Source organism: Falco peregrinus, chromosome 1, assembly GCF_023634155.1.
Source record: "Falco peregrinus isolate bFalPer1 chromosome 1, bFalPer1.pri, whole genome shotgun sequence".
NCBI classification, from domain to species: domain Eukaryota; kingdom Metazoa; phylum Chordata; class Aves; order Falconiformes; family Falconidae; genus Falco; species Falco peregrinus.
The window spans coordinates 80,467,898-80,494,632 of record NC_073721.1 but is presented as its reverse complement, the minus strand read 5'-3'; the positions used below and the strand labels follow the sequence as shown (position 1 = coordinate 80,494,632).

Here is a 26,735-nt window from a genome sequence, read left to right as displayed (position 1 = left end):
CTGTTTGCTTCTGAGTGTTAGAGATTTTTCCAGTACAAGGTTTGAAACTAAGTTACCTTTGTCAGTCTCTAGCTGTGTAGACTTTAGTTGAAGTCCCTGATCTGGCCTTTTCTCCTCTTTCTGCTTTTCGTTGAATCCCACCTATATTATACAAAACGCTTGAGACCTCGTGCAAATGCCTTGCATGAACTCAACATAGTTGCATGTTTGGAGCAATTATACTTGACAATTTCTTATTTTTCCTTGAAAAGAAACAATGAAGTTAGAAATACCCAGTTAAATGTATGTCAGAGCTGGAGCATTTTTAATTTCCTCTGTGAATAACAGGTCAATTCACTTACTGATTGTAGTAGATGAGTTGAGCTACTGGTAGTAATAGTGCCTCTGGCTCAACTGTAGCTGCCATATCAGCTGGATGGCTGGACTTGCTCTGACTTGAATTTTCTTTCCTTATTGCAGTTATTGGATAGTGAATCCTTTTGACCTCACTGGTTAACAATGGAAGCTCTTTTGAGAAGGCCCTCTTAGTACTAGCTTGTGCATTGGTCAGGGCCATGAAGAGTAGTCACCATTTGTACTTTCCATTTTCAGGCTTGCACACTGGGCGGTGTCTCCCTGAGCCCCCTGTAAACTTTCTCCACCTGAGAATAGCACTTACCTGCCCTTCAGGACTTATACCTGCTTAAGATGTCTTCAGAAGAGTTTCTTAGTGTTCAAATGTATCCAGAGGCAAGGGATCAGTGCAGGCACGTTATCGCACTAGAATCTTCGTAGCAGTTGAAATAAACAGATTATCCAACAATCTCTTTCATTTCTGGGTGGCCTTGAACACTGCGTGTGCATTAGTAGTTGAGACTCTGTATACCAGGTTTAATTTTAGAGCCATACAAAAGGTGGCCAATTAGAGTAGTTCTCTTTAGTGCCTTAATTAGATCCCTCTTGTAAAGGCAGGTTATCACTTCGCAATGCTTGAAGCATGTTTATGTTTCTGTTCCAGTTACTGTATGATGCAATGTTGTCTTGTACAGGGGGAAAGGTTGAGTCATGCCGTGGGCTGTGCATTTGCAGCATGCCTGGAGCGAAAGCAGAAGCGAGAGAAGGAGTGTGGAGTGACTGCCACCTTTGATGCCAGCAGAACCACATTCACTAGAGAGGGGTCATTCAGGGTCACTACAGCTACTGAACAAGCAGAGAGAGAGGAAATTATGAGACAGATGCCGGATGCTAAAGGTACGGGGTGCAACTTAAACAGTCATCCATAGTGAGCAAAACCAGCACTGAGGAGAACTGGAGCCTTTGTAAGGATTGAGGCTTAATGTCCTTGCAGCGTTCCCTCTCTTGAACCTGATGATGTACAAATCATATTCCTGGGTGCTTGTTACTTCACAAGATGAAAAATGTTCCAAGGTTCACTCCTGGTGCTTTTCCCCATATCTCTAGAAGAAGTACAAGTGGCCTCATATGGAAAGCTGCTCCTGCTTTGTTTTGTCAGCCTGCTTTATGGCAGAGAACACCGTAGGTACCTTACTAAAAGGCCTTATTAGAAAAATGTTATAAAAATGTAACAAGTTTGCCAGACCCGAAGTAATCCTTTTTGTAGTCTAAAGCTTATGGTAAATTAACAGAAATTGATACACATTTTTCTTAGAAAATAATGTATTTTTATTTTGATTTTAAGGCAGGTTACAAAGTGTATGTGTAGAGTTACATTGCATGAGGGAAGAACAGATCAATCACAGTGTGCTTTCTATAAAAACGGAACCAACAACCCTCTCCCCATAAAACACATAACGGTTGCACTGTTAATTACATTCAAAACTAGTAACTGATTTAGAGGAGTTAGTTTTTACTTCTTAGCCATTTAAAATGCCATTTGAAGTGTTCTGAAGTTCAAGTGAAAGTAGAACATCTTACTCAAGTTTTACTACAAGTAGTGGAGTTCTGTAGCTAATGAAAAATAGGTATTATAAATATTGTTCATAACCCTTTTTACAATGGAGTTGAACTTTTGTTTCAGAGAGTTCCACAGCAAGTTTTATTCTGCCGCTCGATTGCAAAACTTTAATCTTCATTTTCATCATCCATCTGCTTGTTCCCATACGTTAGTGTTAGAATGTGCTAAATGAAGCTTAAACACAAGGCCTTTGTTACTTGAGGGCATGAGTCAAAATCTTGACTCAATGAAGGTGTGTGAAATCCTTTCCAAGAAAGACTGATTAGAAAAGTTTCACTTGAACGAGCAGCTGCAACTCATGGGTACTGAAGCTTGCAAGACAACATAATTAGTTCCTCCTACCATTCCAGCTCCTCAGAAATCTCTAGTGTGACTCCTCTCTTCACTGTACTTCTAGTTACTCTGTTGATGTGTCAACAAAACAAGTAACTTTTTCCTAAAAATTTTGGAAAGCAATATAGGTAAAATAAGAGTTCACACAGGATAGTGAGATTTTCCTTTCTCCTGCTGTGTTGACGAGTTGTATTTATTGCCCCCAGAGCCCATTCACTTACGATATGAGTGAGAGACAGTTTTCCTAAAGATGGAAAAATCCCCCATTGTTACTCTAATCCTAAGTGTCGCGATTTAAACTAGGCTTAATCCTACATTTCTACCATTAGGCCTGGCTTGACAGCAGCATTGTGTTGCTACGCAAAACCCTGCAAAATGAAGCAGCTGACTTTTAAGTTGGAGGAGCTTCCAGTGCAACTAACTAGTGGTTAGGAGGTAACATTACAGCTAAATTCAGTTAAAGTGGTGACACAGGAACTCACTGTAAACATGCCTGGTGTTAGCAAGGCCTGTCAGCTTGGGGGCTGGGTCTGCCTTGCAGCACGCTTCCTCTGCCTGTAACGTGTTTCCTGGAGGAGCTGGGGAACTGCAGCCTGGGCACTGAACGCAGCCTAACCTGTTAAGTGCTACTGCCTGTGGCCTGCGGAAGCTTGTGCAGTGTGTTTGGCTGCTGCTGCTGATTCTGCGGGGCTAGGAGGGTGGCTTTTAAAAGAAGGTCCTAGAGCTGGGTTCTGTTCCCTGCCGCTGCTGAGCAGTGCCACCCTAAGTCATTTAATACAGTTTGTAGTAATACTTCAGCCATAGTCCTGTGTGAGGCAAAGTAAAGGTCTCAAATGTGCAATAAGCTTTTCAGTCTTAATCATAAATGAATTTGCAAGTATTTCTAGAGCGGAGGTCTCGGGAACAGCTAGAAGGAATACATGTGAAGTGGCAAGCCTTAGTAAGCTTCGCTTTGGAGTCCTGGATGTATGTGAAGTGACAGGGTGAGAACAGTGAAGGTATACAGAAATGATTTTTCCGCTGTGGTATTCAGAACTTATTTGGAAGAGTTACTAGTTACACAAATTCCTGCAGTTTTCTCTTTTCAAAACAAACGGGAGTAGGATCAGGCAGTTAAACGCTACTTTGCTTTACTCATCTAACCTCACCCTATTTCCTCCAGCAGTTGAAACAGAAGTGAAAACAGTAGCACCAGGTACTGCACCAAACAATACTGCCCCCTCTTCTGGCTCTCCAACCTCTCCTACTGCTGAAGTTGCGGCCTCTATGGATAAAGAAATGAGCAATCCCCACGCTATTCCACGGAGGCATGCCCCTATAGAACAGCTTGCCAGGCAAGGGTCTTTCAGGGGCTTCCCTGCGCTTAGCCAAAAGATGTCTCCTTTTAAACGCCAGTTGTCTTTGCGAATAAATGAGCTGCCTTCAACAGTGCAGAGGAAGACTGATTTCCCCATGAAAAACTCAGGTAAAACCAAATGGTTCCAGTGAAACATTACCATAAATTGTCTCTTCCTCCTTTTCTTCTTTGTGCCTTCAAATAACTCCTTATTTTCTAGTAAATTCTTCTTCCTGCCTCATGTGGATCATTTCTCATGAACAAACATCACCATGTCTGAAAAATTCTGCTTTGGGAATAGGCAAGACTCTCATGTAATATTCACATGCAGAAGACAAACAGTTCTAATCACTGTCTGAAATATTGGAGCACAGCTTGAAGTGATCCAGGAACGGGTGGTGTTGAATTAGCAGGTGCTGGCTCTTCCCTCTGAGTCACTGAACCGGTTCCTCCACTCAGTGCCAGGGCATCTTGAGACACAAATCCCTTCAAGGCCTTAACCACTTGTCATGGGATCATATGATGCATTTCTGCAGTCTGTCTTTCTGCCTGTCCACATTCCTCTTTTTGAGAGCAATGAAATGGCTTTTCACCTTGCATTAGAAGCAGCTTTCCTGTTTAGGTGGTACAGCTGGCTGTATCGGTAATGTGTGGTACAGTTTTCATGTGATGGTAGCGGGGTTTTCTAGAGTCATCCCAATATAAAACCTTGCATAATGTCCTAGAACCCCCTTAGCTAGGTTACCCTGCAGGCCAGCTGTACTCTCATTTGGCAACAGGGCTAGTTTTAGGGTTCGAAGCTTTAAAGTAAAAATTACTGTGGCATAGGCAAAACCAATAAAAATACCTAGTCCGACTTCTCTTACAATCCTTATCTGGTGGCCTGTGCTTTAAGACCAGCGCTGAGTTTATCAGTTTTACAGCAGTAGTGCACTGCTCACGAGTGGGACCCACTGAGCACACCACAGTCTGAGTTTTTTCATGATTCAGAACATCTCTGATGCATGTTCCCACGTATGCTGCTGCCAGTGCTGCTTACTGTCACACCACATGTACTGTTTTGGAATAACCCTTAAAGAATTTATTTTGGGGCATGCCTCCCCTGAAGGTGCATGTTGTGTCCAGACGGCTTACGGTTTTTATACTGTTGTGCTTAATTACGCCTGCTCGCGTCAGTTCTGTGCAGTGAAGGACTTTTGATGACCAGTACTTCCGAAAAGCAGTGCAATTAGTAATAATGAGAACATCTGTTAAGTCACCAGTTTTACTCCAGATGTTACTTTATCCACGTTATGCTGATACTTGTTTTAAAACTGAGCGTCCATTTTAATTGAGCATTCAGCTTTTGCTTTTCATTGTTCACAGGAACTAGGGGTTTCAGCCACCGCTGAACTGGAGCAGCCAACATTCTAACTCTAAACTTAACTTGCCACTGTGCATTGCTGTCGGCACGTTAAACTTCATCTAGTTACTGTGGAAGTATGTTGTCGGAACACTTAAATCTATCATAAGTATTTTCATTTCACAGAGCGCCAAATCTTACCGCCAAATTCTTTATGTTCAGCACTTCAATACTGAAAGACTTGGGTCTCTACTAAAGCTATAGAAACCCCTTTTATTTTCTGAAATGAACATCTTGCATTAACAGAGAAACTCACAACTGATGTTAAATCTGGAATGCTGATCTCCTTACCCTCTTGACTGAGTCACAAAATACAGTGATGTGGTGTTCTATTTCAGGTCAGGTCGTCAATGCTAGTTTTGAAAAAAGCTGTCGTGCACATCAGTAGCAGGACCATCTAGGACATAAGGGAACTAATTATATTGCAATTTGTAAGTTGTTTCTGTACCCTTTAAACTTGCGATTTAATGAATTTTGTTTACATTTTAGTCCCTGAGGTAGAAGGGGAAACGGACAGCATCAGTGCCCTGTGCTCTCAGATCACCAGTGCTTTCAGCACACCATCAGAAGATCCTTTCTCTTCAGCCCCCATGACAAAACCAGTGACGGTGGTTGCACCACAGTCTCCTGCCTTTCAAGGTTTGTGATTTCTTTGCGTGCTGTGGTTGTGCTGGATGAGGCTTGAATGTGCATAATGTTGCTTTCCAGTAACGTATAGTCTTAATTTCTTGTGCAAGTCCTGTTGTCAGTATTTTGGGGGATGCATCCTGCTTTATTCATCTTGTCTGTTTAGTTTTTCTGTGTGTTGGTTTTTAACAAAAAGCTCACGCACCTGCCACACGATAGTTACCTGTAAAAGGGACTGGCTTTGAGATAATGGCTGTTTTAACATTCTGACTCCTGAACTGCAAAACCTTACCAACTGTGTGTCACAGGAACCCAGCCCCACAAGGGAAGAGGTTTTTGTGCTACCACATGATTACTGTTTTTCACACAAGCTCTTAGATAAGTTGTGGAGAGATGCCAACTGTAGAACTCAGCAGCCTCTAATCTTCATTTCACTGATACGGTTTTGTACAAGTTGTCTGCAAAAAGAACTTCTTGTTAAATGTAGTTATTGTTACTTTGCATCTAAAATCTGTTCTTCTTTTGAATCTAAAATTAATCATACAGTACCTTCTGGTGAGCCATGTATCTTCTCTATAAAATCAAAAAAATTATCTTCAGTTGGTCGTCAGAACTCAAGGTCTCAACAAATACATAAAAATCCACCATCCCACAATTCTGTTAACAAGCGTTGGCTTAGTGAAATGGAACTTACTAGCTTTATCAACTGTCAGTCCAATTTGGCTAATTTATACAAACTGCTGTCCTGTGGAAGTGTCTAAAACTGTTGTATGTTGATAGGTATGACGTGGCCCACTAATATTCCAGTCCTATGCATGCCTTGCATGAATTAATTGCACTGATGTTGTCTGCTCCCATTTTAGTTAATGGCACTGCCTCTGCCTTCTGTGTGCTTGCTGCTAAACCATCCCAAGCTGCTGTAGTGTCCACAGCTATGCCAGTTCGTGAAACCAATCCTTGGGCTCATGCTTCTGCTGCTAATACTGCAGCTGCAGCCGTGGTCACTGGTAAGATTGGAAGTAGATACGGTGCATTGCTACGAGAACTTGGATCAAAAGCATAATAGAGCCCTTGAGACAATTGTCAATGCCACTTAATGGCAAGTGGAAGGAACAGTAACAAAAGCTGGAAGTAGTAGCCTTTGCACGAGTGGATGGAGGGAAGCAATGAACTCACTGGTTCTGGGTCTATGAGCTGGAGTGATTCTTACTTTGGCAGCATTCTAGAAAATGCAGCGCTTAAAAAGGAAGTAATAAAATAGTGTGTGTTTGGGGATGAAGGGGAAAGAATCTTTGTGTACCAGAAATAATTTTTTTGCGTTCTTTCCACTAGTGTGTGTAAGGAGGGATGAAGTTGGTTGCTTAAAGGCTTTAGAAGTTCATTTCTTCTGTTCAGTAAGTTTAGCCTGTCCCTCTGGTCCTTGTCTATAGTTATGTGAAATATAATGCGGTACTTCTAATGGCCATCACCCACGTGGACACACATGCTAGAAGGCTACAGTCAAACCAACATAATTTCCTGGTGTGAGCTCAACTCAAAAAAGAGAAATTTTGCTGATGGTGGTTTTTTGGGTTTTTTTAATCGCTGAAGACACATGAGTTAAAATCGGAGACAGTTTTATAGAAGTAGTCTAAAATGTAGGTGTTGCACATTGTAAAAGATTTTGAGAGGTTAACAGCCTGAGTTGTATGTGAAAAGAGGAAGGGAAGAATATAAAGTAGTCATATTCAAGTACAGTTTTCATATAGTAATTTGATTAGATTTATTGCCTTAAATGTTCGCGTATATTGTGGTGCGTACTCGCACTTCAGTGTGTATGGGAGAGAAAATTGAATGTTATCTTGAACTCCCAGTACCATTACATTACTGTCTTTCAGAGGGTAAAGCCTTAATTCAGGAAGCAGAGCAAACGCGTCTTAGAAGTTTCTTATAGCTTTGTGTTCTAACAGTCCCGAGTTGTACATTCAAAACCCAATACGCCCAGCTAGAGGAATTAGTGGTTATGGCCTAGATCATTGCCACCAAGTTACGAGTGCAGGTGGCAGCTCTCCTGCATGCCCTAAAGTCCCAGATGTCTGCTATGAAGGGAAAAAACCAACCTGCATTTTGGTGAGGAAGCAGCTCTTCTCTACCCCTTCCTGACCAAAGTCTTCCTATAACGGAATAGTACAGTGATGCATAAAGATGCTTCCAGTGTTGGTAGCAGTCTTTTCACCACGGAGGGAGGAGGCCTGTCTGTTCCTTGTGTACATACTCCATACTTTCTAACTGATAAAAGGGTGAGGAGTGGAAATATTAGTGACTTCCCCCTGCTTTCCTTCACAGGCACTGAATGGAGCAGCACCTCCTCAGGTGCAGCCTCACCAAGTCTCTTCCAAGGAAACCACAGGCGCACTCCCTCGGAGGCAGACCGCTGGCTGGAAGAGGTCTCAAAGACTGTCAGAGCCCAACAGCAGCCAGCCCCCGCCCCAGCCCCACAGCCACTACTACAGCCGCCTCCTGCGGCTTCCCAGTCAGCACCAGCCTTCCCAGTCAGCACCTTCATCGCACCTCAGCCTGTGCCGGTGGGCGTGGTACCACCCATGCAGCCAGCATTTCTTCCAGCTCAGCCCTACGCTGTGGCAAACGGGATGAGCTATGCAGCCCCAAGCGTACCTGTGGTTGGAATCACACCTTCCCAGATGGTAGCCAACGTCTTCGGTACTGCAAGCCACACTCCGGCGGCCCACCCGCATCAGTCACCCAGTCTGGTCAAACAGCAGACGTTCCCTCAGTATGAAAGCAGCAGCGCTACGAGCAGCCCTTTCTTCAATCCACCTGCGCAGCACAACGGCTCTGCGGCTTTCAACGGAGTTGAGGGCAGCAAGTGGGCTGCAGAGGACAAGCATTCGCAGCCTCCCGCAGCCGCTCCACAGGTAGACCCGTTTGAAGCACAGTGGGCAGCGCTGGAGAGCAAAGCAAAGCAGCGCACTAACCCCTCTCCAACTAACCCCTTCTCAAGCGACTTACAGAAGACATTTGAGATTGAACTTTAAGCAGTCCTGTGGGGGGTGGATAAATTGTACGTTAGGATAGAGGGATAAAGGGAGCAGAGGGGCCTGTTTCTGATCAGTTTGCTTTGATAATCCCAAAGCTCCCTTCAAACAAAAATGGGTTAGAAAGAGGGAGCGATTATGGGGAGGATATAAACATACAGAGAATTTAATGTGCAGTTCTTAAAAGGAATCCTGGAGCCACCCCGGCCTGCATTCCCTCCTCACTTGGAAGGCTGGAAGTCAAACAGAGCAGAGAGACACCCGGTCCCAAAGCCTGTTCTGCAGCAGCATTAGAGAGACACCCGGTCCCAAAGCCTGTTCTGCAGCAGCATTGAGCATCTCACAGAAAGGAAGGCAGATCCTGTACTTGTGTCCTTCTGATGCCCTGCGCGTCCTGGACATCCCCCTCAGGGTAAATTGGGGTGGGGTGGGGGGATGGATGTGTGTGGGAGATTGTCACCTGCTTAGCAAAAGCTAGGTCTGTGGAAAAAGTTGAGCTTCCATTTTGAGTAACAAAGTGAATATTATATGTAAAGAATAAAGTAAAGCCAAAATCTTTATTTTTATGCATTTAGAATATTTTAAATAGTTGGATATTAAAACCTGTATGAGTTGTAAGTAATCTTGCCAAAGGTTAAAAAAAAGGGGTTGGATGTAAGAAATATGTACATAAGATTGATTTATCTCTGATTCTTATTGTAAGTAATATCGGGGGGGTGGTGGAAAAAGGGGCTCTAGCTTGTTCTTGTATCTGTTCATTGTAAGTAGCATATTGCAACAACAATCACAACCAATAAGTCATTATGTTGTAGTTTTAAAGAAAAAAATCCAAGAACAGTATTGTCATGGTTTGAAAACCATGGGGAAAATTTACTGGTTTTTATCAGAATCAAACTACATATTATATATAGTAGGGTTTTTTTCCTTTCATGTATTGCTGCAGTTTCTTTGTCTTAATCTATTGGTTCTAACACTACTGTGACAACTTACTGTAATCATATCTACATCCTGGGGCTACCTGGGAAACCATTTTATGTTCGTCTGTCAATAGATCCTAGAGGTTTTTAACTTTGGTTTTATTTTCTAATTTTTTTTCCACTGATTTGTGAAACCTTGTGGTTAAGGCTGCAGCTGGTCCCGGTTTTGCCTCTGGTGACTTGTGAAAACCATCTCATTTTAACTTTACTTTTAAACTTTGGCCTTACAAGCAAATGTAAGTTATATATATTTGTACTGATGATTTATAATCTGCTTTAACAGAAATAAATGTTGGTGGTAGAAACACTGTCTGTGAAAGCTTTCTTTCCCACCCCCATTCAGTTTTCAGCATTAGCCCTTCTCGGTATCTTCGCTGTTACTAGGTGAACATAGATGAGTCCTGCTTGCCGACCTAGAAACTTAGTAATAGTATCTTAACACCTCTCACTTTACACACCATGTTAGGTTACCTTGAACTTCAGGACTGAACTTGCAGATATCCTTGTGACCCATAACTACTTAAAGCTCTAAAATGGAGGGCTTTACTGAAAACGTCAGGTTCGAGGTTTGCATCACTGTATTTTTTCTAACACTGAATATTTACATAAAGACAATAACATTCAAAAGGAAAAAAGGGAAACTCACTTTGTTTTTCTTACCGCTACCACTAAAAGAAGTAGAGATCCTAAGAGCCGTATGAGAAGACTGTGTATTTTCACTCCTGCCTTCACTTCTTCCAGTGAGCTGGTATCTACCCTGGTAGCGTGACTGCTTCTTACTGCATTCCTACGTGCACCATCAGCTTAGACAGAAGGAAAAGTCAGACTTCGTAACCTGAAGGGAAAAAAATGCTCCCTTTGTTTGGCCCGAGCATTTGAGCCTGCCAGCAGTTTCCATTTCCAGGCAGGCACAGTGAGTCTCACAGCAATGTGGTCTAGAAAACCGGGACTTTTTTTCTCTTTACAGATTCTTGCCTGTTTTCAGTATGATATGAATAGTAATGACCAACAGTCCCGATGGTATTTCAGTTGGTAGCAGTGCTTTTTTCAGTTTTCAAAAAGCAAGCAAATATTGTAGACATTTATAACAGGAAAGAAAGCATGTGTAGCTTACAACATCAGTTTTGAATCTTTCACAGTAGTGCCACAAGATCAGCTGAAAAATAGCCCAGTATAGCCCTGGAGATCACAGTAAAGGAGACACGACCTTCCCCCAATCCATTGTTTAGGGAAGAAAAAAACCCTTGATTCCCAAATCAAAGTAGTAAACATTCAGTTAGGCAGTTGTGTTACTCTATAGAGGGAAAAGCTCAACTTAACAAACAGAAGAAACGTAAAAAGGCCCTGTAGTTAGCTATTACAACAATGACGTACTTAAAGCAGTGAACCGCATGCCTTCCGCTACCATCCTTACTACCACGGTTGTGCAGCTGAAAGGGGGTCAGAATAAACGCCCACTTAACAGAAGCACCCTCAGGGTCACGGTCCTGCCCCTCAGAACACAGGTGGCTGTTACAGCCCTCATGAGCCTTGAGAAAACACTCCCTGGCCACATCATCTACAACCACACAGCTTAAATGAAAGCTGACTACAAAGACTATTTAAATGTTCTGAAAATAGACCCCCTGACATAGTAGGAAGGAATGTTATAGAACTGACTGCTTATTCTTGATACAACCACGATCAGCTTCTGACTCTGCTCCTCAGTAGGTCCACAGACCTTGACCACCCTCTGTCTGCCCCATGTGAACTGAGAGGGCTTCACTAAGACTGGAATTTACAGTCTGTGATTAATCCCTTGTCTCAAAATGCAAAGTCATACTATATACTAAAACACCCTGTGTGTCCCCCAGAAAAAACCAAAACACTGCGCTGGTCAGAGATGCTAAATGCAAAATTATGTACAAACACAATTAGAAGTTTTCAGGACCATCTTATTGTTCATAAGTATCCAATGATGTCAACTTCAAACCTTACACTCTTCATACCTCGTGAGTTACAGCAGAGGAAGTTTTCCCTAATCAAATGAAAGGGTCTTAATTGCAAAACAAGATTTTTTGTCTTTTCTAGCAAGCAGAATCAATGGACCACAGAAAGACCCACCCCCAAATAGCTGCATGACTGTCGCCTCTCACTCCCTTACTGGACTGCTTCTAGACTTTTCAGTTTGTTCACACCTTAAAGCACTGTGTCCAATCCTGAAGCCATACCTGTGCTGAAAAGAGTGCAATCATTAGGTTAGTGATTCTTATTTTTAGGTGCATCGGAACCGATTTAACTGCATTTAGAGTCCAAACCAGCGAGCGCTGGTGGTGATGGAAAGTGCTCCCCAGGATTACTCATTAGTGCTTTAGTTAAGACCGTTCAGGCCCATCTTCAAACACTTCAGAGATTATTTTTTTTAACAGTACTTCTCTCTCTTGCCTGTATGAAGCAGTGCTCTCTCCCTCTTTCACGCTGGTTTTCTGCCTTCTCTAAAGTCACAGCATCCTTAAATTCCCAATTATCCTGTTCTGTGAGTGACAGCAACTACACTTAAGTGCAGAGATGGATTAGCTACAGCCAGGCATAGGCGGGTGGGGGGAGGAGGGGAAAGGAGTTTGCAATAAACCTGAGGGTGGTGGGTCTCCCACCTTTGAACAGTTACACCCACTACACTCTGTTCAATTCACCCTCTTCAGCTTTCCAGCAGGGCAGAGCTGCCAGAACAGTTTCATGCAGTAGAAGGACAGAGTTCAGACTTGCAGTCTTATCATCGGTCACCTGTGTTTTCATGCGGCCACGGAGGCGCCTGTCACCCGCCGTGCCGCGGAGCGCTGGCCTGCAGGTACCTGTCACCCGCGGTGCCGCGGAGGGCTGGCCTGCGGCTGGTACCGAGCGCAGCTGGCGCAGCAGAAGCTGGAGTAGTACCCATTGCTGCAGAGCTGGGCCTGCAGGATCAGCTCACAGTTGGCGAGGTGTGGCTGGTCCACGCACTCCCTGCTCGGGTCAGCGACGTAATTCACAGTAGCTGCAGCCAAGCAAAAGGTGAAGCAACTGTAAATACACTACCAGGGCATATCCTCAGCTTTCGCTTCCCTCCCAAAAGACACAGCATGTTCCGGCTTTCTTCACCTTGCCAGTTCCAAGATAAACGTTTTAAATTTAGCCCAACATCAAGGATGAGAGAGAAACTGACACCTCTGGTGAGATACAGGAGGAGGATGCCGTTTCTGGGGCTGATGGCCTGAGAAAAGACCACTCTACACCCTCTGTAAAGCCAACTGGATGGTGTCCAGACTCCAAATACGAACCTTGCAGCCAACTATCTGGTCAACCAACCGGCATTTTCGCCTCAGGAAATTAATCAGGCTCCCAGTGCCCTTGGCGGGGTGGCGGTGTTTCCACTGCCCTGCTTTTGTGCCCAAGGAAAGCAAGGCTCTGCAGGTAGCACAGCCCAGAGGCTTCTGCTGCTCCCCAAAGCCCGAGGTCGGCAGCGGATGGGCATATGCACTGGGCAGACCTGTAACAGCAGCCAAGAGACTGGCACTGTGCCGGGAGAAGCCAGGAGGCCAGGCTGTACTCACTGCTCAGCCTGTTCCTCAGCACTTTCACCTCCGTGCTGGCACTGACAGAATTGCTGCTGCTGTAGGCGCTGCATATGTAGGATCCCTCGTCAGCCTCCTGAACGTTGCTTATCATCAGGCTTCCATCCTGGGACAGGTGAATGCGGTGGCCATCTGCCCGCATGGGGACTCCATTCCTGTGGCAAAACACATTTTGTATCACTATTCCCACCCATGGGGCTTGTACTGGCTCTGGCTGAGCCCCACGGCAGCCCTCCCAGTGCTGTGCTTGTACTGGCAGCCAGAAGGGTGCTGCTAACACACCGGTGTTTGGCTGCTGCTGAGCAGCGCTCGCACAGCACCAAGGCTGGCTCTCCAACATCCCCCCATCACCAGCAGGCTGGGGGTGGGCAGGGTCTTGGGAGGGGACAGAGCCAGGACAGCTGACCCAAACAGACCCAAGGGATATTCCATACCATACGACGTCTGCTCAGATACAAAAGCCAAGAGAAAGGAGGAGGAAGCATTTGTTATTTACATTTGCCTTGTGGATCAACTGCTATGCACACTGAAGCCCTGCTTCCTGGGAAGTGGCCGGGTGGCCGAGCATCGCCAGCTGATGGGAAGTGGAGAATAACATCTTTTGGTTTTCCTTTGCTTTGGCGCACACAGATTTTGCTGTTGCTTCATTAAACTGTCTTTATCTTGACTCACAAGGTTTTACTTTTCTCTTATTTTCTCCCCTCCCTGTTCTGCTGAGGAGGGGAGTGGTAGAGCAGCTTGTGGGCACCTGGCATCCAGCCAAGGTCAACCCACCACAGGGCTAAAGGAGCTCTCTGTGCTCCTTGGGAACTGATGCTCTGTGAAAGGAGTGAATTTTTATAAATTCAGCAGGAAGGAAGAAACTTTCTTTTGCCTTGAGCTGGCTCTACAATTGGGTAGTAACACAAGCCTGTTAGCTCACTATCTGCGTGGGAGGCAGCTAGCTGTGTGCTCTGTATAAAGACATTGCCCTTTCCACTATTACACATTTTTTAGGTTTGAGGAACTAAGACAAAATCCAGGGTGCCTTTCCCACTCTCCAGGTTGTGGTCTGGCAGTGCTTGTTTGGCTGGCATTGATAGCAGCACATATTGCTTGAGGAACATATGGGGTAGCGAGCAATGCACCCTCTTTTCCTCTCCCTTAAAAGTTTGTTTAAAAAAAAAAAGGTTTAAAATACCAGCAAGATTGTGTCTGTTCTGTTCCTCCTGGAATACTCTGTGCCCAGCAGGAAAACTGCCTGAATTATGAACTCCTAGTTACCAAGGAAATGAAATCTGTTTCCCTGAAAAGTGTTTCATTTAGACTCTGAAACTTGCATCATTTTGTTCACTCAAATAACAAACTCATGTGTGGAAGAAAAGCTCTCTTTGTGAGATGGCCCACTTCAGTCCTACCCCTTGGAGCAGAGGGATTTAAACAATGACCAATCCATCTCTCCGGATCCTTTGCAAGAAGGCTCCAAAACAGAACTGATTATTTTCAAATAGGGGAAAAAAACCCCACCAAACACTTACACAAATTCAGAGTTTCCCTGTAAACCATCAGGAGGACACAGCTTTTCCTTTACCTTTATTAAAACACTTTAAAATCTCCTGTGCTCCCACTTGACAGTAGAGGGAGAGAACTATTGCAGCAGGAAGGTGGGAGGAGAGTTGCTGTTATTGCACGGACTAAAATGTTTGTTAGGGTTAAGCAGAGAAAGTTTTATAAAGACCAACTAAAGGCCTTCCTCTAGTTACTTATTTTAGTTTTTGCTATTGTAATGTCACTGACTTTCCAGCATGGAGCCCTTATGAACTCCATAAAATCTTAGCTTAACATCTGCTTTCCTCCTCATTCGGCTGGAACATGACCTGTAACCCCCCCACCCCATAGGGATCTTGCCCAGGATTTTTTGGAAACAGCCAAGTTGTTTAGGAAAGGCTGGGTGATGCTAGTGGGGGCTGAGAGCCGTGGATCTCTCCCTTGCCTGGCAGGCATTCTGCATTACTATTTGGAGGGTAACTGATGAGGTTTGGGAAGAGAAGAAAAGGGAAGTTCTGTCTCATTTTTGCTCACCTTGACCACCTTATATTCACGTTGTTGCCAGACACTGCACAGTGAAGCTGAGCAGTCCCTCCCTCAGGTACCGTGATGCTTGGCAGCAGACCAGTGATCTTCAGCTCTCCTAGACCAGAAGCGAAATCATGGCTAGCAGGAAGGCAATGCACGCAGCCCCTGGCAGTAGGAGCGCTCCCTCATGGGAAAAGTCCAACCTATGCTGCGAGGAGTTATGAGCCCCTAGGCCTTGAAACAGTATGTTTGGAGCTGCAACGCTGTTGCTATGGGGAACGTGGATTTCCTAAGGGTTTTGGCCTAAGCAAGGACAAGTAGCAGGGGCCTCAAAAAGCTTTTTCCTTCAGCTGGACACAAGGACATCATGTGCACAGAAGAACCAGCTCCTTGGTTCCTCTTGCTCCTATACCCGTTCCACACCAGTGTCCCAGAAACAAGGCCCTGAAGAGTCACTCTTACTGTACTATTAGTCCCTCTTCCCAGCTGCCTGGAGCACCACGCTCTACTACACACACGTGGATTACCATCGGGTAACACAACTCGCTCTTCCCTTGCCCTCAAGCTGCCTGTTAAACATCAGGTGTGAAGCCAAGAGGCACGGCCAGACAAGAAACCCACACTGCCCAGCCCGCCCCGTTTCCCATTGTGTGCACACACTGTGTGTACAGACATGCCATGCATCACCACCGTCACCCATCCAGTACCCAGAGGTCGGAACAGGACCTGGCGCTGGTCCTGGTCACGTCCATTTGAGGCAATGCAGGTAAAGAAGCCAGTGTCTTCAGAGCTGACCCGGCTGATCACCAGGGCCCCATCCGACTGCTGCCTGTGCCTGGGGAACAAAACCAGAAGGGCCCTCAGCCTGTGCCTGGGTCAGGATGGGGCTCCAGCCACCAGAGCTGATGCTGAGCCTCATGCACAACTTTCCAGCAGCATTGAGCAAAGGTTTAGCAGCAGCTCAGTTCAACCTGTAATGCAACCCCTGGTCCTCAAGTCCCAGCACTAGTACTGTAGACTGGAAGAGCTTGCTCCTAGAGCAGGTGTCTGGGGGCAGAGGGTGAGGGGAGCTGCAGGACAGGCAGCACCAGCAGCTGGGGGAGCTCACTGCAGCCACCCTGATCTCTCTCTCTGCTGTGAGCCCCTGCCCTGGCTCACAGACCGGCTGGGTTTTGGTAAGTTTGCTTGCTGTGTGTTCTCTTTCTGCTGACCTTGTAGATGAATACATTTCAGCTTTGGCTCACTTGCAGACCCTTAATCACAGCTGTTCACTTGAGGGTTCAGTGTTCAGACTGTGCTGTGTGAGTGAGGACAGGGCAGTCAAGGAGTACGGCCTGGCCCTAACTAAGGAAGGCGGCTGGCTTAGAGCAGCATGGGCCCTAGCTGCCCGGCCAGCAGCTCCATTCTCTCAGGGAGGAGACGCGGGAGGCAAGGCAAGGAGGAGGCTCTCCTCCACTTGAACCTGCCTGGGGTATGATGGAGCCACTTGGGAGCTCACCTGGGAGAGGAGAGGGGCTGCCCATCTTTCTGCCACTCAATGGTAAGAGCTGGTGATGCTTCCACTGTGCAGGGCAGTCTGACTCTCTCCCCGACGTTGGCCTCCACTACTGAGGGCTCACTCTTATCCATTCTCAATCTGCAGAGTTCACAAGCACAGCAAAAGATGCAGAAACTTCCCTGTTCAGCATTTGCCTTCAGCACAAGGCTTTTTTTAATCACAATCCTTATTTTTCACCTCCAACAGGGAAGGGCGGTCTCTGTGCTCCCATCAGAGCTCTGATACTTGCCCTTACCAACATTCACTCACAACACGAAGAAAAGAGCAGCCTCCATCAAATCCCGCTGCAGCTCAGCACAGCTTGGTGCTGCACTCCTGCCAGCCAGCTTAACCCTTTAGAGACAGCAACCGTGTTTCTTATAGCATCCCTCTGGATAACAGCTTAGGAAGCATTAACAACATGAGCACATGGCAAATAGTAAAAGTCCTGAACAGGGCACCAAGTAAGCTTCTCCCAAGGTGCTAATCTGGCACACAAAAACGAGCAGCTACTTTCTGGGGTGTGAAGTGCTCTTTAAAACCGCCCAGCTGCACGCAAGGCTCAGGAACTGGCCATCCACTTCATGCAGTAGAAAGGTGGAGGTCAGGCTCTCACACCACCTGTCCCCTCGTGCTCTTTGCTCTCACAACTACAGCTGAACCCCGTTTGAGAAGGGAACTAAACCACCATGTTCCCAGAGTCAAATAAAACATCATCTCTCCCACCCCCATTCTCTGACCTGAATTCTTGATCTCAAAAAACAAAGCCAAAGAGCCTCAATGCTCTTAATTCAATGAATCTGAATCACTTCTTTCTGCTCTTAGGCAGAAGCAGCTAAGGAGCTTGCTGAGGAGTTCAGCAAATTGGCTGGGTTTTAGGTTGTAAACTCAAAAGAAAAGAGGGATCAGATCATGGTCCCATTTAATCTGAAGCCCCAACACGCTGCATTTAAGGCAAAAATACTCTCTAACCTTTGATATCTGTGGGGCATAGAAGCACCAGAAAACCAGGCAAGAAGCTGCAAAACATGCCACCCAGTACATGAGGAGTTAGTTCTGAGTCAAACTGGTTTGTTCACAAAATATTTAAAATAAACGGGTGGGGGCTAAATTAACCGGAGCTTTTTTAAAATACATGTCTATTCTGTGCTAGTTAAGCAGTTCCTATTTGGTCTGATTTTTTCCAGAACAAGTTTCTCTTTCTGCCTACGTTGACTTGAACAGCTAAGGATGCTGCCCCTGCTATTTCTACTTTTGTTTGAACCTCGCTCCTTTGCTGTCAGTCTCTCTATGCGTCTTTGCTCAGAATATGCTTCTTTCAAAAGACCCTCGGGGAGGACAGAAGACAGCTTGTGACTGAGATCTTTTCCTGTTACCATTGTCAGCAGTTCAGTACTGCTTGCTTCCCAACCGTGCCCCAGAACAGCTGACCCAGGACCTTTCCAATCTTCGCTTTTCTACATGAAGAGATGCCATATGGTTCATCAGCTGGGCATGGTGGACAAACTGTTGCTGTATGCGAACTTACCTGTATGTGAATTGTTGCTGCACAGAGGAACCAGCTGCCTGCACAACCTTCCTGCCTCTGGATAGCTCTCGATGCTGCTGATTTTCCTTGTGAAGGACCCGACCTCTCTCACCCTCTGCCAGAACAGTTCTCTGATACTCTATTCAAAATAAAATGCCATATGTGAATAAAAGGACACTTCTTACTGTGACCTCTTGCATGGGGTTTCTATGAGCTTGGGAGAGCTTGCTGAACGGGAGCCAAGGAGCCCTTCAGCCATCTGTTTTCTGGCTGACTAGTGCGGTAAGCCTGCCCTGTCTACTAATGAGAGTCACAGACCTGCAGGCAAGCAATTTTAGGCTCCTTTCTCTCCTCTGTCAGTGAACATGTTGCAGCATCCCTCAGGCCGCAATGCCTTCTGCCCCATGTGCCATGGCTGTGACAAAGCACACTTCAGAGATTGAAGGCTACAGGGTGCCTTGCTGGCCCATCTTTTGAGATTAGTCTTTCTTTTTTTGTTTGTTTGTTGCTTAAATAAGGCACATTTTTCAGAAAAGAGAATAGTTTGTTACTCAGCAGGAGTTTGGGCAAAACACAAACCATAAATGCACCAGCACAGACAACTATGGCAGGCTGGTCACTATATAGCATGAGATGGAGAGCCCAGGAAACAGCAGAAAACCCTTCTTCTGGAGTCTTTGTTCCAGGATTAGGAGGCAGCTAATGGCTCTCAGGGAGGAAGACATGCTCATTGTGCTGGAAACAAGGGAGGTTACAGGCAAGCCACAATTCCAGTTATGGGGTGGCACTGCAGGGGAGGAAGTGCTTTAGGGTTAAGGCTTTACCATGATGTAACACCAAAAGCAGCCCTGCTGCTCCACACAGCGTCTTGGCATCCCTACAGTGGAAGAGACCAGCTATTGTGACTAAGTCTTGGGACACCACTGCCACAGAGGGTCCTAGCCCTGTGCCACCTCTTTGGTCTTAAGTGGAAGACAAGTCACCTATGATCTGTAACTGAATCTGTCGTCTCTCTGTCCTCCCGTCAGAAATGAGGCATGTGTAAGTTCCAGCATCCTCAGGCTTGACGTGGCTGATCACTAAGGAGCTGTCAGACTGGTAGGTGTGCCTGCAACAGGAGCAAGGATTAACTGCCTCTGCCTAGCCACAGACAGCAACCGGCCAAGGCAGAGCAACCCTTCGTGCTGATGTTACATAAACCATCACCATGCAGTGCCTTCCCCAGCTTAGAAAAAACAAATCCCTGTTTACCACAGAGGGGTCACAGGCAGGGAAAATAACTGCAGCAGAAAGGACATCAGGAACAGAGAGGAAACTGAGATGGGAAAACAGGGAACTGCTTTCAGCAACCCTCTCCCATGGAAGGCAAACTGCCCTCCCAGGCAGGACCTTGAGCCACAGCAGTCATCTGCAAATAGAAAAGCATAACTGGGCTTTTCTTAACTGTGATTTTCATAACACAAAGTGACTGTCTGGCTCCAAACTGTTGCTGGAAACAGACTTCCCAGGAAAAACAGGCTTTAAAAGCAGTTATAAAAAATTATATCTTAGATGGAACTGCCAGAAACTTCCAGCCAGAGGATCTCTGAGTTACTTGGCTATAAGCTTCATCCTGGACTACTGACTTAGTGCTGCCCCAAGATTAATCCAACAGAGACAACATTTTTCTGTATCACTACCCACATGTCAGCTTCTACCAGCACCTTGTTGTGGGACCGCACCTGTTCTGCCCCATAACACTAGCCAGTTTCTGCTGTGCACAGACCTGGCGGACAGCACATGCTCTTAGGTCCATACATGGATACATGGGCTTGGCTTTTGGGGGCTTTTTTTTTTTTTTTTTTTTTTGGTGGGGTTTGTTGTTTTTGGTTTTTTGGTGGGTTGTTTTTTTTTTTTTTAAAGAATGTTAACAGTAGAATTACAAAGAAAGCAGGCAAGCATATTTGACACTCTGCCCAGCAAGGACTCCATCTGCTCTACAGTGATGGGAGCAGAGCTCACCTGTCAGAGGAGACTGGCCGGCCATCCTTCACCCACTCCACTCTGGAGAAGGGGGACATGCCTGTCTTGCAGACCAGCTGGAGGTTTTGTCCCACGACTGCTGTCACAAGAGAAGGCTTGGCTTCCTCCAGGATGGTTCTGAAAGAGATAGCGATTCCTTTCAGAACCTCTCTCAGGGACCTCTGCTGCCCTCCTTTTCTCTGGGTCCTCTAATGTGACTCTGGTTGAGTCACACACACCCACACCCAGGGCAAAGCAGGACCAGCTGCCCTTTCAGCTCTGAGCAGGTGCACCAGGCAACATGTGGGGAGCCCTCTCCTATATGGCAAAGGCTGCACCAGACAGACTGAATGCTACAATATCTCCAGGAAGAGAGTGAGTCCTCTCTTCTGAAGGAACTAGGTTTAACTCACCAGACAGACACAGATCCAGTGCAGACACATTTAGGTCCAGCTCTAAGCACGCCTGATTTTCAGGGTGGCACTGTCTGGATTCTGACCCAAACTCTGCATCTTGAAAGTCTTCCTAGAACAACTCACTGCTGCTCCACGCAGAGCTCAGATAAAGGCTCTGAAGTCAGAAAGCCAGCTAGATTTGCTGGTCAGAACAAGAAAAACACCTACGGATTCCCATTTAAAGTGTAAGAATACTTCCCAGACAAAGACCCTAGGATCCTGCAGTCTTTTCAGACACCATATTTCTCTAGTGCTGTCAGAGAGCAGCAAGAATGCAAGGAAAGAGGCAGCAGATAACTCCAGGGCCTGAATAACTTGATTTACCAAAAGGCCAACATGTATAGCAAATCCATTGCATGGTATTCCCACCTAGCTGGTCCCAGCAGGGGCAACACTTTCACTCCAGAGGAAGCTGCACAGTAAGATGGCAGAAGGGGTGGGGGCCATCAGGAATCATCACCTGTGCAGAGCCTGTGCTGGAAACAAGTCTGCAGGTGCCTGGTGCTCAAATCCCTCCGTCAGGGAAACACCTGCTCCAAAAGCCTTGTGCCACTGCGTGCCTTCATGGGGCAGCAACTGCTGGCTGCTGCTACTCTGCCTTGGCACTGCTGTTTCCCGCAAGTGCAGGTGGCTCAGGCTGTCCAGTCTGCTTTGCTGGGTGCCCCGGTGCTGGCTCTCCTGCACACCAGTCCTTGCCAAAGACTCTGGCAACACCTCACTTCTCCAGCTGTGCTGTCTGTGTCTGTCTTGTGTGGGGAGTGAAGCCCCGTAGGCTCTTCCTTCTTGGCTGTGACTTGCAGACTCTCTTGGGGGTGGCTGCTGCTGACCCTGAGTATCCCCTGTATGAGAGTGGGAGCCAGCGTGCTGGCGTTGCAGCGTTCCTGTGCCAGAAGAGGGCTGGTGCTCCAGAGAACCGATGCTCACAGAATTGTGGCACGCTCCAATGCACTCCTCCTCTGAGACAAAGCTGTTTTTATTGCCGTGACAGCCACCATACCAAAACCGGTTGCACTTGCCAACGGCAGTGACGAAGTACCAGCGAGTGGTCCAGTTCGTGCAGGGGCCATGGGCACTGGGTAGCAGGCATATGACAGGATACGCTACCAAAAAGAGCAGAGCAGAAGGAGATGTGAGGGTCATGAAGCACAAAGCTCCAGGCGCTTCAAGCCATCTACCTAGGCGACCTGATGGCCCTGTGGGCTGAGGGCAGGTGACAAAGTAGGACACCCGAGTTTTGCACCCACTCTGCTTCAAAACTGGGCAGCTGCTCACAGGTTTCTTTCTGCCCCAGTTTTGCCACTGGTGGAGGGAGAACCAACCTCAGAGACATTTCTGAATCTAGATACTAGACAGATGCTTTACAGCCTTTCTCAGGGAATTGTGCAGCTGCAAGTTTGGCTCTGGGGCTTCCTCTCCTGCAAGGGGCATGTGGCTGCCATTTGCACATTTCCAGTCCACAAAGCAAGTGGATTAGACCCAGTTGTGAAGCTTCACATGTTATAGAACACCCTCCCACATGTCGATATAAAGAGAAGCACAGCCTAATGTTTCTACAAACCCAGCCCTGTGCTCTGAGTCACAGGTATCACAGTTTGCCACATGCTGACAAACACTGGATGCAGGGCTGTTACTGAGGGGTCCTTTGCCAAACTGTGGCTGAGCAGAGAGGACCCAGAGAGCTTCCCCTTGCCCCTCACAGGCTGCCCAGGGCAGCCTCACAGACTGGCTACCAACCAATCTCCGTGCGGTAGCAGAAGGGCAAGGCAATGCAGCAGCAATGTGCCTGCGGAGGATACAGCTGGAAGCTAAAGGAGCAGAGATGCTTTTGCCCAGCAGTTCTAGTGCCCTCATAGTACAGCAGGCACTGTCTTGAACTCTGCTAGCTGAAAGCTTCCTTGCAGCCCTGAGCAACACCTCCACCCTTAGCAGTAGCTCTCATTCCACCTCTGTCCACGGACTGTCCAAAGGCTGAGTATGGCCCTGATTCCTCAGGGGCCCTACTTCTCCTAAACCCAGGTAACTGCTTTGGAGCACTCCAGGCTGCATCAGAGTATCCTCTTGGGAGCAAACACCTTCCCCAGAAGTTCTACAGGCTGACAGAGATCACACAAACACACTTCTGTCCAACTATCAGGAGACAACAAGAATTTCTGCGGTAGCTCACAGAGCCGAACCATCTGGCTGCTTTCCTACACTCCCTCCAAGCTTCCCCTGCCCCAGCCACCCGGCAGATTTTCTTCCCAAAGAGATAATTTACTGCATTTTACAGAGAACAGAGCCTCTACACAGGAAGCTTCCATACACTGCTGGATTCTGTAGGAACCTTCCTACATTTCTAAATCATGAAGCTGAAGTATCACTTACGGTAGTCGGGCCTATTGAGACATCCTTCCCCTTGAGGGCCTGAAGCTGAAGCGACATTGTCAAAACAGCAGCCGTACACGGAACTGCGGCACTCACCCGAGGGGTGCTGCTGGGACAAGGCTTGGCTTGCCTTAAAGACAGGAATTGAAAGCCAAAAGTTATTATGCGTACACGAGGACAGTAGCACATGCAAGGCGCCATGTCCAAGCTGTTGGCTGCAGAAGGCCAGCTGTTAGAGGAACTTCTGTTTGTTTGCTTGCCTCCTAGAGGCTTGCATGCTGCGAAGGGGTGGGCTGCCCAGCATGCTGGCTCCACCAAGCACCTCAAGCTATGAGAGGAATTACCTCCCTGACTATTATTTTGCCCTCAATTAATCTGCAGAGTTGAGAAACAAAGGCAATTAATTGTGACCACGTTTTTCCCATTTTTCCCCTAGAGATTGGAAGGCAAGTTTCTGACCAAGAGAAATCTGATTACTCAGGATTATTTAATCAGTTCTACACAGGACGGCCTTCCACTTCTCAGACATCTCCCAACCACCCACTCTGTCCCCTGCTTCTGCTTACAGAGGATCACAGGTGCATGCCCCATACTCCATATGAACAAAGTGGGCCAAAGGGCTTGACACCGTGCCTGGAGTATTGGTTCTCCAGCATTACTGGCAGAGATGAAGTACAACAGAAACCCACAATGAGTATCACCGGAGTCAAATCTGAATCTTCATATCTGATGGACTCCTAAATGCAAAGAGGTTTTGTACTTACTGTTAGAGTGGCTGCAGCGGGCTGATTTCTGCTCACTTGAATGTCACGGTAATTTTGTGGGCATCCCATGTTGTTTGGACCCTGGGCAGCCGATACTCCATCAGGACAGCATCCATACCTACAGACAAAAGGGCTGCAGTAGTACCTGACCTGCCTGGCTCAACAGGCACAGGCTGTAAATTTCAGTAAGCCCCCAGGAAAGGCAATACCTCCCTGCTCAGGACTATCTACTTCCAGCTACCTGTTTTGGTGGCAGGTGCTGAAGGGGCAACCTCTCCCCAGAGGGCCCGAAGCCAGAGTGTGCCCGTCTGGACAGCAGCCATGCGGGCTTTGATGACAGTCCTGAGAGCCAGTCCCTGCAGCGGGGTGCTGAGAGGAGCTGAGCTGATGAGAACCCGATGAGCGTGACGGTGATTCCCAGCGAACAGTCAACAAGTTGATTCCACGGTCCTTGGTGGATGGGGTGTGGTGATTCCCAGAGGTACTATGGATCATGGAGCTCCCAGGGAACATCCTTTCATCACCAGAATCCAGGGGCAGAACTCCTTAAAGCATGCAGGTAAGCATCAAAATCTGGTCAGGTTTCCTCATCTCTGCTCTCTTTTACCTTCCCAAGGCTACAGGGCAGGCTTTTCTGCATCAGGGTTTCACCTGAGTGTGTGTCTTTTCGCCCACTCTTCTGGATTTGGGTGTCCTGTGGTTCTTTGCTCACTGCCCTGACCATTCTTTCTGCTCTCCCGTAAGAACATTCTGCCACACTACCGTGGTACACTCACATCATCCTTTCTTCTTCCTGTGATCTGCATTGGGCAGCATTTCTCTCAGCCAACACCCAAGTCATGCTGCCAGAACCTGGGATCTATACATGGTACAGAGTCTTCTACATGGACAGATTCAAATACTGCTCACTACTATTGGTGTAAAAGAACCTACACTTTGTCCCTGGCTCGATGAATTTCTAGAAGCCCATGAAAAGAATGAGAAATGAAGAAAAGGAGGAACCTTCCCCTGCCACATCCTATTTCAAGTCCACCATCATCAAAAACCCAAACTAACAAAATCCTTCCAAACCTGTGGCAGGGCTGTTTGGGTTGTAACGTGTCAGCAAGGATTGGCGGGTGACATCATATCCCATAGTGTCCTGCATACTGGGGACCTCTGGAAAGACACATACACAAAATGAGTGCAGTTCATTCAGCCCTATGTTCCAATAATTGCAAATGCATCCAGGAGTCAACAGGAGACTAAAGTTGATGAAAATGTTTCTCTCTTCCTCGAACAGCTGCTAGGCAGCCATTGGATTCAATTGTACTGTCAGGACAGCAACCTGTGATGGGCAAGCAGACAAAAGTCAGCATTTCAGCACTGGCAAGAAGACTAGACACAGACAGCAAGCAAAACCTTCTGATCAATTGTGCCTCCTCTACAGCTGGTCCACAGAGGAATGAGGGTTGGCTATAGTTTTTAGCTACTGAGCCTGCCCAGGTTGTCATCCTTCTTGACTGGGAGTGCTGGGGTCAGTCTGCAGCGCACACTGGGACAGAGCCATCATGGAATACTGAATTAAAGATGGACACACCCCGATGTTGTTCCCAAGCCTGTTACATACATTTCAAACAGCACAGCTACTGGGACCCTGGAGATGACATGGTTACGTGCACAAAACATAAACACGCAGGATGGAGACAGGCAGGCAAAAAGCAGAGAACGTAAGATGGTACAGAGCTGGGAATTTCTACTCCTAAACAAAAGCATCTTAGGAGAAGCAGCAACACCACTCACGCTGTGGCAGGTAGCAGGGCTGCATGTTGCAGCTACCCAGGGTGGCTGGTTTCTGTGGCTGGATGGCTTTGCATGTCTCAAGACTGTAGAATCTGGAGTCGCCGTCAGCACAGATGACTTGGCGTGTCCGAATGCCTGAATTGCAGCTCTTTGAACACTTAGGCACAGAGACAAGGCAAGTGAGCAGGCAGCAGAGGCTGAACGCAGAAACCCCACAGATCCGAACTGTGAAACAGCTGCATGATTAGCTGCAGGCTGAGCACAGCTTCCTCCACCAAGACAAAGCAAACAATATTTCATCTGGATTCATCTGAACAATCAGAAAACCATACTTTAAACCATTTTACAGAGTGGTGCACCCAGCCCTGAAGCATTAGGCTCTGAGCCATGCTCAGCCTGTAACATCCAGATGAGCTGCTGTTAACCACAGTGGCATGGCAGGGAGCTGGAGCAAATTGTTTCAGCCTGGCCTGAAGTCAACTCAATACTACGGGGGTCCACCAGCTGTGAGAGGGTCAGTTTTGAACTACGCATTCAAGAACAACAGTTTACTATGGGAAAGCAAACTGGTGGCTTTCTTGTAAGCAGCTAACTGGAATTCCTCTCACTGGAAGTTGCAGACGAAAAGGGAATAATGAGCAGTAACTCAAGGGAGGGGAGAGGATGAGGTATCTTTGTAACACCAGCTCGTGGCAAGCTTTACAAACATTGGGAGAGTATTTCTCTCTCTTACTCAGATGCAGGTGGGAGTCCTTCTGATATCAAAAAGTCAGGGGCTAGGAAAGATCAGATTAAGGTATGCAGCATCTTTTGCTGTTATTAAAACTTGGCCCACATCTCATGAAGAACCAGATGTAACATGTTTTAACTCAGAACAAGCTGGTCTGGCTAGCACAGAAGGGAAAAAAGCATGTTTGGAAGTCACCTGATGCATTGCATCTACCCCTAATTCCTCCCCACGGCACTTTTCCCAGGTTGAAAACAGTCTGGCTCCCTCC

The 26,735-nt window shown here is 46.8% G+C and overlaps 2 protein-coding genes across 16 annotated transcripts in view; one reads left to right on the top strand and one right to left on the bottom strand.

Annotated features, from left to right (window-relative positions):
• The window catches only part of NUMB (NUMB endocytic adaptor protein), a 96,165-nt gene extending 86,758 nt beyond the window's left edge, over positions 1-9,407 (top strand). For 6 of the 12 annotated variants that reach the window (XM_055807342.1, XM_055807582.1, XM_027795850.2 and 3 more), the window contains 5 exons: positions 1,029-1,230; positions 3,450-3,752; positions 5,515-5,664; positions 6,516-6,659; positions 7,978-9,407. In XM_055807342.1, coding sequence (XP_055663317.1) covers positions 1,029-1,230; positions 3,450-3,752; positions 5,515-5,664; positions 6,516-6,659; positions 7,978-8,687 — 1,509 coding nt within the window. In that variant the 3' untranslated portion in view covers positions 8,688-9,407. The remainder of the gene's footprint in view (positions 1-1,028; positions 1,231-3,449; positions 3,753-5,514; positions 5,665-6,515; positions 6,660-7,977) is intronic. The other 6 variants (XM_027795853.2, XM_027795851.2, XM_013304298.3 and 3 more) reach the window with 3 other exon arrangements.
• Positions 9,408-10,846: 1,439 nt separating this feature from the next.
• Positions 10,847-26,735, bottom strand: part of PAPLN (papilin, proteoglycan like sulfated glycoprotein) — a 55,400-nt gene continuing 39,511 nt past the window's right edge. For 3 of the 4 annotated variants that reach the window (XM_055807214.1, XM_055807044.1, XM_027795846.2), the window contains exons 15-28: positions 25,738-25,894; positions 25,027-25,113; positions 24,197-24,500; positions 23,956-24,073; positions 23,192-23,321; positions 21,288-21,927; positions 20,373-20,510; positions 19,355-19,479; positions 18,372-18,510; positions 16,805-16,942; positions 16,014-16,141; positions 15,313-15,421; positions 13,231-13,406; positions 10,847-12,674 (exon numbers count right to left, since the gene is read on the bottom strand). In XM_055807214.1, the coding sequence (XP_055663189.1) occupies positions 12,499-12,674; positions 13,231-13,406; positions 15,313-15,421; positions 16,014-16,141; positions 16,805-16,942; positions 18,372-18,510; positions 19,355-19,479; positions 20,373-20,510; positions 21,288-21,927; positions 23,192-23,321; positions 23,956-24,073; positions 24,197-24,500; positions 25,027-25,113; positions 25,738-25,894 (2,565 nt within the window). In that variant the 3' untranslated portion in view covers positions 10,847-12,498. The remainder of the gene's footprint in view (positions 12,675-13,230; positions 13,407-15,312; positions 15,422-16,013; positions 16,142-16,804; positions 16,943-18,371; positions 18,511-19,354; positions 19,480-20,372; positions 20,511-21,287; positions 21,928-23,191; positions 23,322-23,955; positions 24,074-24,196; positions 24,501-25,026; positions 25,114-25,737; positions 25,895-26,735) is intronic. The other variant, XM_055807150.1, reaches the window with a different exon arrangement.